Here is a 21,984-nt window from a genome sequence, read left to right on the forward strand (position 1 = left end):
AATTGATAAACTATAAATAAAATTTGTTCAAGCATCAAAATGCACCTTTTGGACTCAATTAGATCATGCAAATACTTAGTTACACACCTTTACAAAAATATTTTTAATTGTGGTCTGTTTGATAGGTACCTATTCTAACCAAGGTCATGGGGGAAATCTCAAAATCTACTCCGTAATAGAACAGAAATAGTGAATGTAAAAATAAAATACCTATTAAACAGTCATATTCTCACATGTATGAATATTTTTGTTCTGTTCCAAGAAATTTAAAAGTAGATTTTTATAGTCTGTCAGCTACAATGGGGCAAACAAAGGAAAAATTACCAGGGAAAGGTTGATGCCTTGACATATCACTTAGATTAACCAAGGAATACCATTGATGCAAACCATACAATGCACACAACCCAAGTATAACAGAGGCAGGAAAAGAATGTTATCTCTACTACAGACTGTAAATTGCAAGTCAAGGTAGTGTCAGCACGGTCGTTTTATTCCCTAATTAATGAGAAGAGTTTAATAACTTTAGGCATTTTTGCTTAATACTTAATAATGAGCCAACCAACAACTCAGTGGTTAAGTATACCATACAGTGGTATGGTATTAATCTAGGGAAAATTGCCTTTTTAAAAAAATATATTCTCTGGATGTGAGCAACAAAAACAATGCTTTATTTATTGCTCATTCCTAGTTGCCCTAAGGTTATGGTGGTTGTCCTTCTCCTTGAGCCACTGCAGTCCTTGTGCTGATGACGTTTCCACTATGCCGATAATGAAGAAATTTCAGAATGTTAACTCATCCATTGCTCTTGCTCTTTTTGGTAGTAGAGACCATGATGGTGGGATTTCTGTCAGGGTAAGCTTGATGAGTTGCTGCAAAGCATCCTGTAGATAATACTTATTGCAGCAACAGAATATGAGTAAGGGAGGGGATGATTACAAAGTCTAGTGGTAATGGAACCAAACAAATTGCACTGTCCTGGACGGTGTTGGGTTTCTTGTTTGTTTAACAGAGCTGCACCCAACCTGGCGCATATTCCATCACACTCCTGACTTGAGCAATATAAATGGAGGAGTTTCTTTGCGGGTCAAGAAGTGAACTACTCCTTGCCTCTGCTCTGCATTTGTAGCCACATTGTAAATATGGCTGTTCCAGTTAGGCTTCTGGTCAATGATGCCCCCCAGGATGATGATGTTAGGAGACTCAGCAATGAAAGCACCATTGAAGGCCAGGGGAGATGGTTGGGCCTTCTCTTGTTAGACTTAGTCATTACCTGGTCCTTGCATGTCATAAATGTTACCAGCCACTAGTCAGTCCAAGCCTGGATGTTGTTCAAGTCCTGCTGTAAACAGGTATGGATTGTTTTATTATTGGAGGTGCTCCGAGTGGAGCAGAGCTCTGTAGAATAGTCAGGGACAGATTCACTCCTGACCTTATGATGGAGGAACGCCATTGATGACATAGCCAAAGATTCCCAGGCCAAGGATACTTTCTGGAAATATTTTAATTATGTCTCAGTCAGCTTTTCCCCTCATTGGACTTTGCAAAATGTTTCAAAAGGGCAGCATCCTGCTTCTTTTAACCTATTTGAGATTGAAAGAAGTTTCCAGATTACTGGAATAGCAGATGTCAAACTTGAAAGCTGTGTGCCATTTTCACAAATTATGTCATTCACAAGTGACAAGATCAGTTGTTTAAAAGTATAACTGTGCTTGTAAAGAAAGAAGAAAAACACTTGTTAACCATTTCACTCCTCTCCTGAAGGTTTATTCTTTATTGTTCTTGGGATGTGGTTGACACTAACAAGGTTGTATTTATTGCCTGGTCAACCCTTGCCACTGGATAAAGGCCTAGCTTTGTCGAGCCCATGTGGTGGCTGATGTGCAACGGGCACCACACATTTTTTAAAAATCCACGCACAGGCATCTTCCACCCCCTCAAATGGAGTTCAGAACTGGAACATCAGGTTCTTCACTGAAACGTTTGTGAACTCTTGTGGAAGCAAGTCATCCTCGTTCGAGGGACTGCCTATGATGATGATGATGATGATGATGTATTTATTGCCCATCTCTAGTTGTCCGAGGGCAGTAGGAATCAACCATGCATTGTGGAACTGGAATCACATGTAGGCCAGACCAGTGAGAGATGACAGGGTCCCTTCTCTGAAGGACATTAGAGAGCCAGCTGAATTTTTTGGCAATCCGGCAGCTTTTATGGTCAATTTCTGGTGCTTGCAAAAAAATTGTGATTTGAACTCACAACCTCTTGGTTGCTAGTCCAGCACCAGAACCAAACAGTAGCAGCCAATCTAGGTACAGTTTCATGGGATTCTTCCAGTTTCTGGAAGCTTGCCTGAATGGTGAGGGTCTAGACAGTGAGTATCAGCAGGTATTCAGCTGAGCCTGATCCGGCTCCATATCCACTCCACACATATGCACCTTCTAGCAGGGGACGACTGGACACCAATCAGTAGGAAACCTGGCTGATTTCCACCGCCCCCCGATCCTGGAGAACCAAGACCAACTGCAGCACCCTTACTGCCACCTTGGCTGAAGTGAGTTAACTCAGCACAGAGGAAGGGTCAAACTTAGGGCCCAAGTTTCGAGCTGCGCCTAGAACGGCGCAGTCCCGACCTGGACACCCGTTTTTCACGCCACAAAGTGCGCCGAAAAAAACCCTCCAGATTCTCCAGCTCCCTGCAGGTCCTCTGGCCCTCGGCGCAGCGCAGCATGAGCTGTAGGGGGCGGAGCTAGGTCCCTGCGCTGAAAACAGTGCCGGAACCTCTGCACATGCGCGCTACAGTGGGCGCGCATGTTCAGTAGCTCCAGGCACCCAAAACTGTGTGGGAGGGGCCGAAGCATGCGGCCCCTAGCCCTGGCCCAATGGCCTCACTGGGGCTGCGTGAATAAGGCTCCTCCCACAGCCAGCTCCTGCTTCCTCCCGACCCGACCCTCCCCCCCCCCCCACCTGGACCCGACCCGACTCCCGCTCCCCCCCCACCTCCGGACCGGACCCGACACCGACCCGACTCCCGCTTCCGCCCCCGGACTGGATCAGACCTGACCTCCCTCCCCCCCGACCTGACCTCCCTCCCCCCGACCTGACCTCTCTCCCCCCGACCCGAACCGAACCGACCTCCCTCCCCCCGACCCGAACCGACCTCCCTCCCACCACTCCCCCGACCCGACCCAACGCCATCTACCTGTAAATCTGGTGCTGGGGACGGGCCCGGCCCGTTCAGCCTCCTTCCCCCTTCTCCTTCCCCCCCCCCCTTCCCCCCCCCATCTCCCCTTTCTCCCCCCCCATCTCTCCTTTCTCCCCCCCCATCTCCCCTTTCTCCCCCCTCCCCCTTCCCTTTCTCCCCCCTCCCCCTTATCTCCTTCCCCCCCATATCCTCCTTCTCCCCTTCTCCCCATCCCGCCCCCTTCTCCCCCTCTGCTCCCCTCTCCTCCCCCTCGCTGTCCGAAACACAGACACTGACAAAGAATGGGAGACACACACAGACAGACAGAGATAGAGACACTGACAGAGTCACACTGGGGGGGGGGGTGGGGGGGGGCATCCCAGCACACTGTTGGAGGGCTCCCGGTGCTGCAGTCGGTAAGTAGAAAATGTTTTATTTATTGATTTTTTTTTACAAAAATTATTTCTTATTAATTTTTTTTGATTGATTTATTGGTTGATTTATTGATGTATTTATCATTTATTATTGATGATGGCTCTTTATTTGTAAAACTGAAGTGTTTATTGTTTGTAAACTTCCCTTTAAACCGCCCCCCCCGCCCACCATTCCCTACGCCTGATTTTCTAAAGTGTAGACAAGGTTTTTTTGAGCGTACAAAAATCTTCACTTACTCCATTCTAAGTTAGTTTGGAGTAAGTTTTCACTGCCGAAACTTTGAAAACAGGCGTAAGTGGCCGGACACGCCCCCTTTTGAAAAAAAAAATTCTGTTCCAAAGTGAAACTGTTCTTACTGACTAGAACTGGAGCAAACTAAATGACGAGAATTCCGATTTCTAAGATACTCCGTTCTACACCAGTTGCTCCTAAAAATCAGGAGCAAATCATGTCGAAACTTGGGGCCTTAGAAACTGGGTCTGTATAGCTTAGCTCTTCATTGAACAAATTATTTACCATTGTGGAATTTCACCAGATTCTATTACTTGAAACCTGTATCAGTTTACGACAAAATTTGGCGAACACCAATGTGCAACAGTATTATTTATTCCTCCTCCCATTTCTATAATGTTGGTAGATCTATCTCATCAGTTTCCAGAGATGCTATTTTGTGGTCCTGTCATGTTTGCATCCTATATAGTACAACCACAGTAATATGCAGAATGCTCACTAGCCAGCTTTCGTTTGCCAATTCACATTCACAAAATACAACTGTTCAAAACTTGAAATAAATTAGGTCTGGAAAATAGTGTCTGTATGCAGATTCTCATAAACTGGCACATGCATAAGTGATTCCCCATCTTTTGTGAAAAAACTATATTCTTTTGTAAAAAAAAACTTAAGTACCTTTATACACAAGGTTTAACTAAAAATGTACTAGTTCCAGTTTTACCCATTAATTCTTCATATAACTATTTTTCATACAGTAATGATATCTTCAGTGATGCTTCAGTTATATACACAATTTTTACAAGAATCATTTAAAACTGGTCTTTGCAATATATTTTACTGTGGATGAGTTGAAAAATGTGTCACATTTTTCCCCGAATCATCTGACAAGAAATTCTGGGCACTGCATTCAGATGAGGACAAACCACAAAGAACACAATTATACTTCGAGGCAACTACAAACAAACTAGAAGTATCGGACCTTATGTTTGCTTCTTCATGCATAAACTGAACTGTCTGGATCTATTAGTCACAAGCAGCCAATTTATGATGTATTAAATTGGAAATGCCCTCATGCATAGTCTTATTATTTGCTTCCATATATAAAAAGTTATTTGAAGAGAATTGGCCAGTGTGATCACCTTTAGAACCCAGCTCTTCCAATATACATTAACGATTTGGATGAAGGAATAGAGTGTAATATCTCCAAGTTTGCAGATGACACTAAACTGGGTGGCGGAGTGAGCTGTGAGGAGGACGCCAAGAGGCTGCAGAGTGACTTGGACAGGTTAGGTGAGTGGGCAAATGCATGGCAGATGCAGTATAATGTGGATAAATGTGAGGTTATCCATTTTGGGGGCAAAAACACGAAGGCAGAATAATGGGCCCAAGTTTCAGGCCGCGCCTAAAACGGCGCAGCCCCGACCTGGACGCCCGTTTTTCGCGCCACAAAGTGCGCCTAAAAAAAACTTAGATTCTCCGGCTCCCTGCTGGTTCTCTGGAGCCGGGCGCGGTGCAGCACGAGCTGAAGGGGGTGGAGCTAGGTCCCTGCACTGAAAACAGTGCCGGACCCTCTGCACATGCGCGCTACAGTGGGCGCACATGTGCAGTAGCACCAGGCGCCCGAAACTGTGTGGGAGGGGCCCGAAGCACGCAGCCCCGAGCATTGGCCGAATGGCCTCAGTGGGGCTGAGTGCATAAGGCTGCCTCCCACGCCCAGCTCCTGCTTCCTCCCGACCCGACTCGACTCCCGCTCCCCCCCGCCACTGGACCGGACCCGACCCCGACCCGCGCTCCCCCCGCCCCCAGACCCGACCCGCGCTTCCCCCACCCTGACCTTCCTCCCACCACCCCCCCGGACCGGACCTGACCCAACCTGACCTCCCCCCGCCCCCGACACGAACCGACCTCCCTCTGCACCCCACCCCCCGAACTGAACCGAACCGACCCGACCTGCGCTCCCTTCCTACCCGAACCAACCCGACCTCCCTCCTCCCCACCCCCGACCCGTGCTCCCGACCCCCCCCCCCCCGACACCCCCGTACCGGATCCGACCCGCACTCCCGACCCCACGCCACCTACCTGTAAATCTGGTGCTGGGGACGGGCCCTGCCCGAAGTCTTGGGCCCATTCAGCCTCCCACCACCCCTTCTCCTTACCCCCCCTCTTCTTTCCCTCCTTACCCCCCCTCTTCTTTCCCTCCTCCCCCCGTCTCCTTACCCCCCCCTTCTTTCCCTCCTCCCCACACCTCCTTACCCCCCCTTCTTACCCTCCTCCTCCCCCCTTTCTCTCCCACCCCCCTTCTCTTCCCCCCTCCCCGCCTCCCTCCATCCCCTCTCCCTTCTCTCCCTCTACTCCCCTCTCCTCGCTGTCAGAAACACAGACACTGCCAGACAGAGAGTGAGAGACACACACAGACAGACAGAGAGACAGAGACACACTGGGGGGGGGGGGCATCCCAGCACACCGTTGGAGGCTCCCGGTGCTGCAGTCAGTAAGTAGAAAATGTTTTATTTATTGATTTAAAAAAAAATTATTTATTAATTTTTTTTGATTGATTTATTGGTTGATTTATTGATGTTTTATCATTTATTATTGATGATGGCTCTTTGTTTGTAAAACTGAAGTGTTTAATGTTTGTAAACTTCCCTTTAAACCCCAACCCCCCATTCCCTACGCCTGATTTGTAACCTACGCCTGATTTTCTAAAGTGTAGACAAGGTTTTTTTGAGCATACAAAAATCTTCACTTACTCCATTCCAAGTTAGTTTGGAGTAAGTTTTCACTGCCGAAACTTTGAAAACAGGCGTAAGTGGCCAGACACGCTCCCTTTTGAAAAAAAAATTCTGTTCCAAAGTGAAACTGTTCTAACTGACTAGAACTGGAGCAAACTAAATGCCGAGAATTTGAATTTCTAAGATACTCCGTTCTACACCAGTTGCTCCAAAAAATCAGGAGCAACTGAGGCCGAAACTTGGGCCCTAGATCTGAATGGTGGCAGATTAGGAAAAGGGGAGGTGCAACGAGACCTGGGTGTCATGGCTCATCAGTCACTGAAAGTGGGCACGCAGGTACAGCAGGCGGTAAAGGCAGCAAATGGTATGTTGGCCTTCATAGCTAGGGGATTTGAATATAGAAGCAGGGAGGTCTTACTGCAGTTGTACAGGGCCTTAGTGAGGCCTCACCTGGAATATTGTGTTCAGTTTTGGTTTCCTAGTCTGAGGAAGGATGTTCTTGCTATTGAGGGAATGCAGCGAAGGTTCACCAGACTGATTCCAGGGATGGCTGGGCTGTCATAGGAGGAGAGACTGGATCAACTGGGCCTTTATTCACTGGAGTTTAGAAGGATGAGAGGGGATCTCATAGAAACATACAAGATTCTGACGGGACTGGACAGGTTAGATGCGGGAAGAATGTTCCCGATGTTGGGGAAGTCCAGAACCAGGGGACATAGTCTTAGGATAAGGGGTAGGTCATTTAGGACTGAGATGAGGAGAAACTTCTTCACTCAGAGTGTTGTTAACCTGTGGAATTCACTGCCGCAGCGAGTTGTTGATGCCAGTTCATTGGATATATTCAAGAGGGATTTTGATATGGCTCTACGGTTAAGTGGATCAAGGGGTTATGGAGAGAAAGCAGGAATGGAGTACTGTAGGAATGATCAGCCATGATCTTATTGAATGGCAGTGCAGGCTCGAAGGGCTGAATGGCCTACTCCTGCACCTATTTTTTAATGTTTTCTATGTTTCTAGAACAAAAGGCAATGAGCTCAAGACCTCTCCATAGGAATTTAGCTCATACTCTGGACCATTACAAGATTGTAGCAAAAACTGCAGGATTTTCTCATTTCATGGAGAAATATTTATTGGTATTCTGTTGCTAAATTATTTTAAAGTTGTTTAATTTCATCCTCCCTTTCCACTTTATGGAACTACTACTCCTGCTTCTCTTTTCCATCAATTTACACACGTTACTGCTCACCATGATCCTCACCTCCACCCATTCTAAGAGACAATCTCATCTCATTAATCTCTAACCACCATTCCCAGCACCTATCTGATGATGTGTCTTTGGTGGATTGAATGCAGCTGGATGAGAATTCCTGATCCTGGCCACAAAATGCAACACAATTCAAACCCTAGAGGAGCAGCAGCATCAGTTAAGAAAAAAGGCGGGAGGCGGGGGAGGAGGAATTGGGAAAAAGGCCAAAATGTATTTCAGGGGCAGTGGTATTTTCTGGATTCCACAGGAACATAGCCACAGTTTTAAGTGACCCTGTTCATATCTAATGTGGAATTATAAGGATGATGTTTTGTAATATTTGAGACCTTGGTTTAATATCTCATTTGAAAAATAAAGATCTGTCTGTTTTGGTGGACAAAAGACAAACTCCAGGCAGAAGTCATGAAGAGTGAGATAATCTGGGTGTCTGAGACAATGTTACTGTCAAATAATCTCTTACAGTACTCTTTGCCCAGAACCTTTAATGTAAACAGGAGTGTAATTTTATGGCCTGTCTGGCTAATCTCCTGGTAAGTAAATGAAGGATTTATTTGATAGGAGGTGAAGCCAAAACTGACCGGAGCTTTGGACATAAAGTCTATAATACATACAGAGGTGGAAATAGGTTGCCTTTGTGATAGTGAGGATATGGGGGTTTGAAGTTCAGCTGGAGGGTGATTGCAATGCTCGGATCAACCCGAGACAGTGGCAGGAGAGGACGATGGACTTGGTGGCACAGATAAATTTTGTGATGGGAGCCAAAGACTTCGGCCTTTCCAACATTTAACTGGAGGAAAGTTTGATAGCCTGATTCATCCAAGATAAGCAGAGTGACAGCACAGAGGCAGGGGGTAGGCGGGGCGGAAAGAGAAAGAAGGGAGGGTGGTCAAGAAAGGTGGTGGAGGGGCAGAGCTGAGTGTACGCCAGTGTACATGGGAAAGCCTACCCCATGTCTTCAGATGATGTCACAAGTGCAGCATTTGGATGAAGAGGAGGGAGCCCAAGGATAGATCATCGGAGGACAAAATGTAAAACTCATACAGCTACAAATGGTCTACTGTTAGAGGTATGACTTAAGCATACAACTCACCAATGCTGATAACTGTTGGGTTTTCCCAGTCTTTTTATCCAGTTCAGACAGTTGAATTTGATCTAGAGGCAGAGTCAATGGCATGATGTATTTTTCCTAATGTTAGCGTAAAAAACAGAAACTATATCAATTTGAAGTGCTTCAAATAAAATCACTTAAGTTAAATGTTATTGCATTTGTTTTTCGATTATGGATGGCAATTTAGGCAAAATAACGTACAAACCCTCTAAAAGCCACTTTTAATGCCCTTGGCAAGTTGCAATTTGTTCAAATATGGGATCCTTACAAATTCATGATCAACCCCAAGAATGTATACAAAACGAACAATTTTTTTTGCAAAATATGTTTAATAGAAGGCAGTTCCAATTGAGTCAATAAATAGCTAACCATATATACACACAAATGAACACTTCACACCAGGTTAAGCCAGGATTCAGATACAAATATCTGCTATGTGCCCATACACTGGTCTAGGTCTCTCATGGTGGCTGCAAGCATGCTGCTCAGGTCAATGGGGTGTGCTTGGTCAGAAAAGATGATGGTGTTCCCCTTTATAAATGAACAGTGTACTAATTAGCTCAGTTGGTCATGCTCTCACCTGACTGAGTTCAAGCCTCACTCCAGGACTTGAGCACCTAATCTAAACAGTTGTGTCAGTGGAGTACTGAGGGAGAGCTGCATTGTCGGAGAACCAGCTTTCATATATGAGGTGTTCAACCAAGGCCCCATCTGTCTGCTCAATTGGTCATAAAATATTTGATGGCACGATTCAAAAAGCAGGACATTTGCCGAGTGTCCTGGCTAACATTCCTCCCCCAGACACCAAACAGCAGTTTTGCTGTTTACTTATCTAATTTGCTGTTTGTGGGATCTTGCTGTACACAAATTGGTTGGCATGTTTGCTTACGTAACTATAATCCATTGAGTTTGAAACACTTTACATCCTGGAAATGTGTTAGGCACATAATATAAATGCAAGTTTTTTCTAATTGAATAAAAAGCCAAGAGAGTGGGAGATGGATGAATATCTTCCAATGGCTAATTTTTGTGGAAACCTCTTTTGTACTTGTATGCATTTTTTTGATAAAATTATTGAAAGAAATTTCACCCCCAGCATTTATTTTCCTCTGGTTTAGCTTAAGTGACAGTTCTTGGAAAGTGAAAAAAAAATTCAGTTGTATTTTTCAAAATTGATCTATCAGCAGCAAACACAGAATACAGCCTATTCAAGACATCAGGAAATTTGGGACACAATTCAGATATACTGTGCACAGATTGATACAACGTTATCACTATATTTTGGCTATGATACGGTCATACTTTAAGCAATTTGTTTCCCACTTAGACAATGAAAAAGCTTAATGGTGAGTGTTGATTTTTTGGAGAATATTCTGTCCCCTTCAATAATGGAAAACACCCAGCAGTACGATTATAGGTTCACTCCTCCCAAACTTAAGATTGCATCTGGACAGAGTATTTTGAGCTTGATATTTTGAAGATAATGGTGGTTATAGCTCTCTCATGCAGGTTTGTAGTGACAGAGCAATATGGCAATGAGCTCAAAGTATGAGAAGCATAATGACTTTACTGTAATTTTTCTCATTGTGTATTGATACCAATACATGAAACGAGCCTACAATACATGTGAATATACAAAATCAGCATAGAGCATAGCAGTCAAGAAGTCTCTGGATGCTTTTAACAAGCTCCTCAGCATCATTAATACTGTGCAATGCAAGGTTCTTTTCAATTTACTGTAACTGATCTCTCTAAAATGTTTGGAGTGCCAAAAGGATATATAACTAATACAACACAATAGCTAACATTCGGCCCATCCCAGTGCTGGTTACAGCTTGTTTCTTTGTGAGAATAAATTCAATCAAATCTTTGAGAGGATACTAAATTTAGAACAAAATGGTTACATTGGATGTTCTGACATGCTGATGATTTCCATCAGATTTAAAAAAAATATTAAATGGATATTTCACATGAATGATTATAAAGATTCACAATATGGCCTTCAGTATTTACTGATAATAGTTATATATTACATAGTTGGAAACTTAAAATTGATATTTTAGACACAAAGTAGCTGCTGTTCTGTTTTTATAAATTATCTTCTGGCTCTTGTGCGAGCTAGGGAAATTAGAGTTGTAAACAGTGGGAGAATAACTTTAGACAGATTATGTACATCTGTACTGCTTAGATTAAGGATCATACAAGATATATTGTGTTCATTATACACAATTTAAAATTTTCCCTTCCCATTTTAATCTCATACAAATGGTCATGCATCACTCTCAGAACTGGAAGAGAGAGAGATGGCCTGGAACATAGATTTACCACAATTGTCATTAATGCTTTTTTTGAACAGCCAGGAGCACATAAAATGCAAAGTCGATTCTTGTCCAAGACTGGTAGTTTACAAACCAGAACATCCACACAGGAGACAGATCGGCTTAGTACACAGGTAAAAATATTGTTCATGTGCAGCTCTGTTCCAAATTCACTGGTGTGCCTGGAGAATTTTCCTTTTTTCTGTCACGATTGTATGCTCTATATTTCAAGTGCTAGCTGAAAATTACTGTATGCTTCCTTGATTTAAATTACGATGAGCACATTCCAATATGATCTGGTGGGAGTATACTCAGGGATGGGATGGATGATTCCACTGAAAGGCACTTGTTGACAGTGTACACAGCATTATCCGGGTGGACAATAAAACTTATACCTTGGAATTATGCATGAGGCAAACTTGAAATTTAGATCAGATGGACAGGGAATTTTAATGAATTATATAATATGGTTAGTATTCTAGTTTGGAGAGAACAACATGTTAAACTGTTAGGTGTCTGGTTATTCTCTGCTGTAGGTCAGTAATAGGTCATTGATTTTTTTACTAGTATAGAGCTCTGCGAGTAAGATATGCCTAATCACTTTACCTCCAAAATGAATCAAGTATAAATCAAAACTTTCTGATTTTTAAACAGAAAATGATCTGAGCTAGCAAATTGGGGGAGGGGGGAGAGGAGGCAGGCCACCTTACTCAAAGCATAACATTTAAGCTCACACCCAAATTTAAAATAGATTTATAGCCAGTATAAATTAGAAATAGGAACATTAACAATTCACATCCATCAGTTTGAGGTATGTACACTTCTTCAACTAGATATATCCAAAATATTAACCTGTATTTTCAATTCAGATGTTAACAGACCCACCATGTATTTACATATTTCCAACATGAGCCCTTTTCCCCTTTCTATTTAAGTATAAAAAAGGAGCATTTCCTCAATAAAATTAAAGACTTCTTTAAGTTCTTATGTTAAATAACGATTTTGTACTCATTAAGGCAAGGAATGTCAGTGCCAAAGAATGGAATAATTTTTCCAATTTTGCCAAGAGTGCCAGCACTAATCATTGTCACATCAGAGATAGGATAGGCCACATGCAGAGTAAAATTCCCTCTGCTCCAAAATACATCAAACATATCTGCCAAATAGTGTAATTTAATTTAGCCATTGCTCAGCTCAACTATCCTTGCAGCCTAGGAAGCCAATTTGCATAAAATGGTATGTAGAATTTGTAATTACTACAAACTGTGTTTAAATTTCTCAAATTAATTCCACATACAACCAGAGAAAGGATAGTTTTATCCGAATGGAGGACAGCATTGCATGATTCATGACTAATTTGCCAGAATATTGGGAATCCAGGCATCTACCTGGAGACAGTATTGGTAGTGCTGTGTACCTGTTTTACACTACATTAGATAATGATTTGCTCCAAGACCCTCACTGGGCGAATTCAGCGGGCAATAGCAAGCAATCAAGTCCGAGATTGGCTCCTTTGATGTACAAAATCCCACCTAGACTGGATACACTCGCTTTCCTATAAATATATGTGATCCCAGAAAATAAAACATTTCATCATCAACTCTTCTTTTTAATCAAGAAGTCGTGCCCCGTGTAATAACAGTTACAATTCACAAGCGTATTCTCTTAAAAAGTAAAACCTCAGAATAACTTCACTTGAAGCAAAACATACGAATCTCCAAATGTCACCGGAGCTCTTCTCACCCTTGCTACCCCAACAAGTACTTCCGGTTTAGAGAGCGTTTCCACGGCGTTGACGTGGCAGTAAGTTCATTTTAAAACAAATCGCCGGCTCCAAGCTGCCGCTGCCGCGGTTCACCGGAGGGGGCGCTGGCACCCGCGAGCGCGGTGGCTGCGTGACGGCCGCCTCATGACGTCGTGCTTTTAGTTGACGTTGCCCTCCCCTCCCGCCGCCATGTTCTGAGCAGGGATCCCATCTCTGTGGAAAGAAAAATAACAACAAATCATAATGGTCATTCTTCGGTGAAAAAAAAAGGCAGCTTCGGTCATCGCGGCGACTGCTCGTCCCGTGTTCCCGGAGAGAGAATCTCTTTTTAAAAAAAAAATTGTTTCTGTTGGTGGGGGGGGGAAAGGAAGAAGCCGGTGGCTGCTCTGGCACTCAGGTTAGTTTACAAGTTGTTTGCTTTTCAGGGTGTCCGCCCTCCATCTTGACAGCGAATGCGCCGACTACGGTCCGGTGGGCTTCTTTTCCTTTATTTTAAAGTCTGCCCGTTTATTTCTTTGGTGACTTGTTCGTGACCTATTGAGGGGGGGAAAAAAAGCATACCAGGATCGTATCCAGCAATGCACAATAGTCTCGGAGTCAGCTTTTATATCAAATGGAGCAGCCGCTGCTTATTGAATGAGTTGTATTGCGCTCACTTTAATGGTGATTAGTTGCGCGGGGGGGTTGGTTGGTGCAGCTCAGCTGATGTAGTTGCTATTCGCTGCTGTCCAACGTGGCTGGATTTGTTTTTAACTCATCGGTGTGTTTATAATGAAATAGCTCGGCTACTTTTCACACACATATTTTCTCCGTTCTGATAATTACATATTAATTGCATTACAGTTCGCTTTTTTTTTAATGTAACTGGGAGGATTAGCACATTTTCTTCCAGTTTTTTCTGCAGTTGACGTTTTTCTGATTGTGTGTGTGTGTGTGTGTGTGTGATCGATATCTGAAAACATTGGCAATTCACCGGGGTAAATACTGTAAATAGGGTGGAATAAAATCGCGATGCTTTAAGTACCCGCCTTTGTAGATGTTTAATGATCGAGTTTTATTTTACGTTTTAAGTGAATACACGGGATACAGTTACATAAATGCCATTTTATTTTGATACCCAATTTATAATTACTATCATTAAGCATTTACTGAAAGAAAGCGATGTGTAATTCGCACTATTATATGATTGCTAATAAATCATATGCTTCCGATCTACCTGTTAGTGTTATTTTGATAGAATATAATGCAGTATGTATAGGATTTACAAATCTAGTAAAAGCCAGTGTATTATTTTTAAGCAAAACACTCTGTCAGCTGATGTTTTACAAGCATCACCAACTGTCCTCTAGTGTGTTGTTAAAAAAATAAGTTTCTTTCCATCACCTAATTTTACACGTTACAACAAAACCTGTCAGCCATAAAGGCAGTGGCAAGGAAATTTTGGTGACAATGGACAATATGAATTGAATGGCAAAGCTGACAAATGGAAGAAAAGGTTGTTCCTAAGGTGCTCATGATTTTTGGAGGCACATTGACTTTTGTTTATTGTGCATAGTGTCTTTTTATTTGATGTATAATGACAACAATCTATGTCTGAACATTTTATAAGTAAGTATTTTAACTAACGTTCACCTTTTTTAAAATGGAATTTCAGGAATTTAATAAGGAGAAACTTAAGGACTTTTTGGAATTCAGAATATTTAATTACTTATAAATGAATACAATGCCTTTTGATCAGTCTGTAGCCTCAGTTGCTACCACGAGACAGACGTCAACCCTGTGTTCTGCTTATTTCAAAATGCCAAGGAGAGGTTATTGAAATATAATGCAAGACTGTTCTAGGTAGCGAAAGTACAGAATAGGGAGTGGTTAAAACAAATGCTGTGGATCAGGATGGAAGGGGATACATTTATATAAATATCCTAAACCAGGCAAGAATGTTATACTGTAATAAATTATTTTTCAGTAAAATATTATAGCAAATGTTATTACAACCCTGGGTCTACATTATATATTGTAAACCTTCCTTTTCCTGTGATAGGAAGCTGACCAATAACAAATAGACAGGATTAATAAACAATCTTAGTAAAGGATCCCCTTGGAATGAGTGATCATAGCATGATTGAATTTCAAATTCAGATGGAGGGTGAGAAAGTTGGATCTCTAACCAGCGTACTAAGCTTAAATAAAGGAGACTATGAAGGTATGAGGGCAGAGTTGGCTAAAGTGGACTGGGAAAATAGATTAAAGTGTAGGATGGTTGATGAACAGTGGTATACATTAAAGGAGATATTTCACAACTCAAAAGAAAAATATATTCCAGTGAGGAGGAAAGGGTGTAAGAGAAAAGGGAGCCTTCCATGGCTAACTAAAGAAATAAAGGACGGAATCCAATTAAAAACAAGGGCATACAAGGTGGCCAAAACTAGTGGGAGGACAGAAGACTGGGAAGCTTTGAAAAACCAGCAAAGAACAATTTTTAAAAAGTGATTAAGAAAGGGAAGATAGACTATGAAAGTAAACTAGCACAAAATATAAAACAGATAGCAAGAGTTTCTATAGGTATATAAAAAGGAAAAGAGTGGCTAAAGTAAATGTTGGTCCCTTAGAAGAAGACACCGGGGAATTAGTAATGGGGAACATGGAGATGGCAGAAACTCTGAACAAATATTTTGTATCAGTCTTTACGGTAGAGAACACGAACAATATTCCAACAGTGGATAGTCAAGGGGCTATGGGGGAGTGAGGGGAGAAACTTAACACAATCACAATCACTAAAACATAGAAACATAGAAAATAGGTGCAGGAGTAGGCCATTCAACCCTTCTAGCCTGCACCGCCATTCAATGAGTTCATGGCTGAACATGCAACTTCAGTACCCCATTTCTGCTTTCTCGCCATACCCCTTGATCCCCCTAGTAGTAAGGACTTCATCTAACTCCTTTTTGAATATATTTAGTGAATTGGCCTCAACAACTTTCTGTGGTAGAGAATTCCACAGGTTCACCACTCTCTGGGTGAAGAAGATTCTCCTCATCTCGGTCCTAAATGGCTTGCCCCTTATCCTTAGACTGTGATCCCTGGTTCTGGACTTCCCCAACATTGGGAACATTCTTCCTGCATCTAATCTGTCTAAACCCATCAGAATTGTAAACGTTTCTGTGAGATCCCTTCTCATTCTTCCAAACTCCAGTGAATACAAGCCTAGTTGATCCAGTCTTTCTTGATATGTCAGTCCCGCCATCCCAGGAATCAGTCTGGTGAACCTTCGCTGCACTCCCTCAATAGCAAGAATGTCCTTCCTCAGATGAGGAGACCAAAACTGAACACAATATTCCAGGTGAGGCCTCACCAAGGCCCTGTACGACTGTAGTAACGCCTCCCTGCCCCTGTACTCAAATCCCCTTGCTATGAAGGCCAACATGCCATTTGCTTTCTTAACCGCCTGCTGTAACTGCATGCCAACCTTCAATGATTGATGTACCATGACACCCAGGTCTCGTTGCACCTCCCCTTTTCCTAATCTGTCACCATTCAGATAATAATCTGCCTCTCTGTTTTTACCACCAAAGTGGATAACCTCACATTTATCCACATTATACTTCATCTGCCACGCATTTGCACTTACCTAACCTATCCAAGTCACTCTGCAGCCTCATAGCATCCTCCTCGCAGCTCACACTGCCACCCAACTTAGTGTCATCCGCAAATTTGGAGATACTACATTTAATCCCCTCGTCTAAATCATTAATGTACAATGTAAACAGCTGGGGCCCCAGCACAGAACCTTGCGGTACCCCACTAGTCACTGACTGACATTCTGAAAAGTACCCATAGTACCCATTTACTCCTATTCTTTGCTTCCTGTCTGCCAGTTCTCAATCCACATCAGCACACTACCCCCAATCCCATGTGCTTTAACTTTGCACATTAATCTCTTGTGTGGGACCTTGTCGAAAGCCTTCTGAAAGTCCAAATACACCACATCAACTGGTTCTCCCTTGTCCATTCAACTGGAAACAGCCTCAAAAAATTCCAGAAGATTTGTCAAGCATGATTTCCCTTTCACAAATCCATGCTGACTTGGACCTATCATGTCACCTCTTTCCAAATGTGCTGCTATGACATCCTTAATAATTGATTCCATCATTTTACCCACTACCGATGTCAGGCTGACCGGTCTATAATTCCCTGTTTTCTCTCTCCCTCCTTTTTTAAAAAGTGGGGTTACATTGGCTTCCCTCCACTCCATAGGAATTGATCCAGAGTCTATGGAATGTTGGAAAATGACTGTCAATGCATCCGCTATTTCCAAGGCCACCTCCTGAAGTACTCTGGGATGCAGTCCATCACGCCCTGGGGATTTATCGGCCTTCAATCCCATCAATTTCCCCAACACAATTTCGCGACTAATAAGGATTTCCCTCAGTTCCTCCTTCTTACGAGACCCTCTGACCCCTTTTATATCCGGAAGGTTGTTTGTGTCCTCCTTAGTGAATACCGAACCAAAGTACTTGTTCAATTGGTCTGCCATTTCTTTGTTCCCCGTTATGACTTCCCCTGATTCTGACTGCAGAGTACCTACGTTTGTCTTTACTAACCTTTTTCTCTTTACATATCTATGGAGGTGGTACTCAGTAAGATAATGAGACTAAAGACAGATAAATCCCCTGGACCTGATGGCTTCCATCCTAGGGTATTGAGAGAAGTAGTGGCAGGGATTGTGGTATTTTGATGCATTGGTTGTAATTTACCAAAATTCCCTGGATTCTGGGGAGGTCCCAACAGATTGGAAAACTGCAAATGTAACGCCCCTATTTAAAAAAAGGAGGCAGACACAAAGCAGGAAACTATAGACAAGTTAGCCTAACATCTCTGGTTGGGAAAATGTTGGAGTCCATTATTAAAGAAGCAGTAGCAGGACAATTGAAAAAGCAAAATTCGGTCAGGCAGAATCACCATGGATTTATGAAGAGGAAGTCATGTTTGACAAATTTGCTGGAGTTCTTGAGGATGTAACAAACAGGGTGGATAAAGGGGAACCAGTGGATGTGGTGTATTTGGACGTCCAGAAGGCATTTGACAAGGTGCCACATAAAAGGTTACTGCACAAGATAAAAGTTCACAGGATTGGCTAACTGACAGAAAACAGAGCCGGGATAAATGGTTAATTCTCTGGTTGGCAACCAGTAACTAGTGGGGTGCCGCAGGGATCAGTGCTGGAATCCCAACTATTTACAATCTATATTAACGACTTGGAAGAAGGGACTGAGTGTAATGTAGCCAAGTTTGCTGACGATACAAAGATGGGAGGAAAAGCAATGTTTGAGGAGGACACAAAAAATCTGCAAAAGGACATAGACAGGCTAAATGAGTGGGCAAAAATTTGGCAAATGGAGTATAATGTTGGAAAGTGTGAGGTCATGCACTTTGGCAGAAAAAAATGGAGAAAGATTGCAAAGTGCTGCAGTACAGTGGGACCTGGGGGTACTTGTGCATGAAACACAAAAGGATAGTATGCAGGTATAGAAAGTGACCAGGAAGGCCAATGGAATCTTGGCCTTTATTGCAAAGGGGATGGAGTATAAAAGCAGAGAAGTCTTGCTGCAGCTATACAGGGTATTGGTGAGGCCACACCTGGAATACTGCGTGCAGTTTTGGTTTCCATATTTACAAAAGGATATACTTGCTTTGGAGGCAGTTCAGAGAAGGTTCACTAGGTTGATTCCAGAGATGAGGGGGTTGACTTATGAGGAAAGGTTGAGTAGGTTGGGCCTCTACTCATTGGAATTCAGAAGAATGAGAGGTGATCTTATCAAAACGTATAAGATTATGAAGGGGCTTGACAAGGTGGATGCAGTGAGGATGTTTCCACTAATGGGTGAGACTAGAACTAGAGGGCATGATCTTGGAATAAGGGGCCACCCATCTAAAACTGAGATGAGGAGAAATTTCTTCTCATGAGGGATGTAAATCTGTGGAATTCGCTGGCTCATCTCAGTTGTGGAAGCTGGGACATTGAATAAATTTAAGACAGAAATAGACAGTTTCTTAAACGATAAGGGGTTATGGGAGCAGGCAGGGAAGTGGAGCTGAGTCCATGATCAGATCAGCCATGATCTTATTGAATGGCGGAGCAGGCTCGAGAGGCCGTATGGCCTACTCCTGTTCCTATTTTTTATGTTCTTACGTTCTTATAAGGGAGTAATTGCTGGTGGTCATGTACAATATCAATAGCAATATTCAAAGAAAACTCAAAACTTAGTGTATTTTTGAGTATAAAATTACATGTCTAGAACTGTATTTGAGTACTCAAGTGGGTTTGAAGATGTTGTAACCAAGAGATGTTTACTTTTGTGCTTTATTATTTAAGTGCTAACTCTAGACTGTATTGCATCCCTGTAACTTGCACTCAATTTATTCTCTTTGCAAGGTTAGATTTAAGAAATTATTTCCTTGAGATGATAGTCCCTTGACTTTCTCACTTAATCATTTGTAGAGTTGTTTAGCTCATGAATCACTGTACTATTGTAGTTGTGAGCATTTCTGGATTGCAATCTCAACAGGCTGAGAATTTGTACGTTGATTCAATTAGTCAGAACATGGCATAAGAAAACTGAAATTTCACAGTAAAATATGTCCAAGGTTAATTAATGCTGTAAAGTTTTGCTGTGTAGCTATAACAATTAAACTATTATTTTTGGAGACAATTTATTGTAGATCTTTGATTTCCTTGAGCTCTAATCAGACTTTTGGCATCTATATGGATATATATCATGATCAGCATAAGTTGTAGTTCAGCTTATTTATTAACCTGCCCATAGTCTGTTGCATTCATATTTTGTTGGTGGTGGGGGGACTAAAATGTTTGTCATATTAGTTTCTTCCCCAAAGTTATTTTTGACAGACATTAAATAATGATTGGTATTTATTTAAAACGTTTAAAATCCAAGCAGTTTTTTAAACTGGATTCTGACTGCTTTCTGATTTGACGACTGAATATAATAGTTATGAGCCAAGCTCTTCAACAAGTAGGGTGACCTTTAGTGTGCACCTGAAAACAGTGGTAATGAACATATGGGGGCCTTGGGCAAATTGATTTTAAATAGTATTTATTTCCTGACAAAAACACTTTATTTGGTTCATTACATAAGATTAAACATATGTGCATTTTTGTTGGGATTTGTAACTTGCCTTTTTATTCTTCTGCCAGTTCTCAACCCTCCTCCTAAAGATATTAGCTCATTGCTTTGGCTACAGTTCTCAGAACAGTGGCTGGTCTTTTGTACCTTGTACAAGTAGCCATTCTTAACAGTGTCAGCAGCGTATTAGAGCTGAGCCTGATCCTGTCCTTGCCCGATCCTATCCTTACTAGACATGTACATGTGTACTTTCAGCGTGAGTGACTTGATAGTGTCTGGTAGCAGGAATCCTGCCTGACTTTCCAAATTCCAGACCAGGGCTGCTGAGACCAATTGTGTCCCTACTGCTGCCTACTGAGATCAGCAAATTGAGAATAGACCAGCTATCAAATCTGGGAATAGACCAGGGATCAAATCTGGAACCCTCTTGTCTATATGGCTGAGCTACTCATTTCTCTTCCCACTCCCCCATCGTTACCTCTGGTGTCCCCCAAGGATCTGTCCTTGACCCCCTCTTGTATACATCTTGGCGATACCATACAAAAACACTGAGTCAGTTTCCACATGTATGCTGACGACACCCAGCTCTACATCTCCACCACTTCTCTCGACCCCAGCTTGGTATCTAAATTGTCAGATTGCTTGTCCGACATCCAGTACTGGATGAGCAGAAATTTTCTCCAATTAAATATTGGGAAGCCATTATCTTTGGTCCCCACCACAAACTGCGTTCCCTAACCACTGACTCCATTCCTCTCCCTAACATCAATCTGAGGGTGAACAATACTGTTTGCAACCTAGGTGTCATATTTGACCCTGAAATGAGTTTCCAGCCACATATCTGCGGCATATCTAAAACCGCCTTTTTCTACCTCCATAACATTGCCTGCCTCTGCCCCTGCCTCAGCTCTTCTGCTGCTGAAACTCTCATTCATGCCTTTTTTCCTCTCGACTCGATTACTACAACTCACTCCTGGCTGGCCTCCCACATTCTACATTATGTAAACTTGAGGTCATCCAAAACTCAGCAGCTTGTGTCCTAACTCGCACCAAGTCACGATCACCCACTACCCCTACATTGGCTCTTGGTTAAACAACACCTTGATTTCAAAATTCTCATCCTTGTTTACAAGTTACTCCATGGCCTTGCCCCTCCCTCTCTCTCTAATCTTTTTCAGCCTCACAACCCCACAAGATATCTGTGCTTCTCAAAATCTGCCCTCTTGAACATCCCTCATTATAACTGCTCAACCATTTAAGCTCTGGAACTCCCTAAACCTCTCCGCTTTGCTAAATTTTTTCCTCCTTTAAGACGCTCATTAAAACCCACCTCATTAACCAAGCTTTTGGTTATCTGCCTTAATTTCTTCTTTTGTGGCTCAGTGTCAAATTTATCTGTTTTGTCTTGTAACACTGTTATGAAGCGCCTTGGGACGTTTTACTACGTTAAAGGCGCTATATAAATAAAAGTTATATTATTCAGCTAAGCCATCGGGGCAAGCCTGCAACCAGTCTTGTCAACAATCTTGACCTACATTGGCTTCTGGTCTAGGAACGCCTCGATTTTTAAAATTCTTATCTCTATGCTCCGATCCCTCCATGGCCTTGCCCCTCCCTATCTCTGTACCTCCAGCCTACAATCCTTTAAGAATTCTGGCCTCCAGTGCATCCCCCACTCCCTTCAGTCGTCTCTAAGCAGACCCTAAGCTCTGGAATTCTCTCTATCTGTTCACCTCTCCTCCTTTAAAACCTTCCTTAAAACTCTTTGGCCAAGCTTTTAGTCACCTGTCCTAATATCTTCTTTG

At 42.6% G+C, this 21,984-nt stretch overlaps 2 protein-coding genes across 15 annotated transcripts in view; one reads left to right on the forward strand and one right to left on the reverse strand.

Moving 5' to 3' along the window:
* ascc2 (activating signal cointegrator 1 complex subunit 2) overlaps positions 1-13,199 on the reverse strand; it is a 63,179-nt gene extending 49,980 nt beyond the window's left edge. Inside the window, exons 1-2 of one of the 3 annotated variants that reach the window (XM_070887769.1) lie at positions 13,016-13,199; positions 8,937-9,032 (exon numbers count right to left, since the gene is read on the reverse strand). In XM_070887769.1, coding sequence (XP_070743870.1) covers positions 8,937-9,020 — 84 coding nt within the window. In that variant the 5' untranslated portion in view covers positions 9,021-9,032; positions 13,016-13,199. Of the gene's footprint in view, positions 1-8,936; positions 9,033-12,951 lie in introns of all 3 variants that reach the window. The other 2 variants (XM_070887768.1, XM_070887767.1) reach the window with 2 other exon arrangements.
* Positions 13,200-13,215: 16 nt separating this feature from the next.
* The window catches only part of mtmr3 (myotubularin related protein 3), a 155,531-nt gene continuing 146,762 nt past the window's right edge, over positions 13,216-21,984 (forward strand). For all 12 annotated transcript variants that reach the window (XM_070887752.1, XM_070887754.1, XM_070887751.1 and 9 more), the window contains exon 1: positions 13,216-13,434. The gene's annotated coding sequence lies outside the window, so the exon portion shown is untranslated. The remainder of the gene's footprint in view (positions 13,435-21,984) is intronic.

This window comes from Pristiophorus japonicus, chromosome 8 (assembly GCF_044704955.1).
Source record: "Pristiophorus japonicus isolate sPriJap1 chromosome 8, sPriJap1.hap1, whole genome shotgun sequence".
Taxonomy (NCBI): domain Eukaryota; kingdom Metazoa; phylum Chordata; class Chondrichthyes; family Pristiophoridae; genus Pristiophorus; species Pristiophorus japonicus.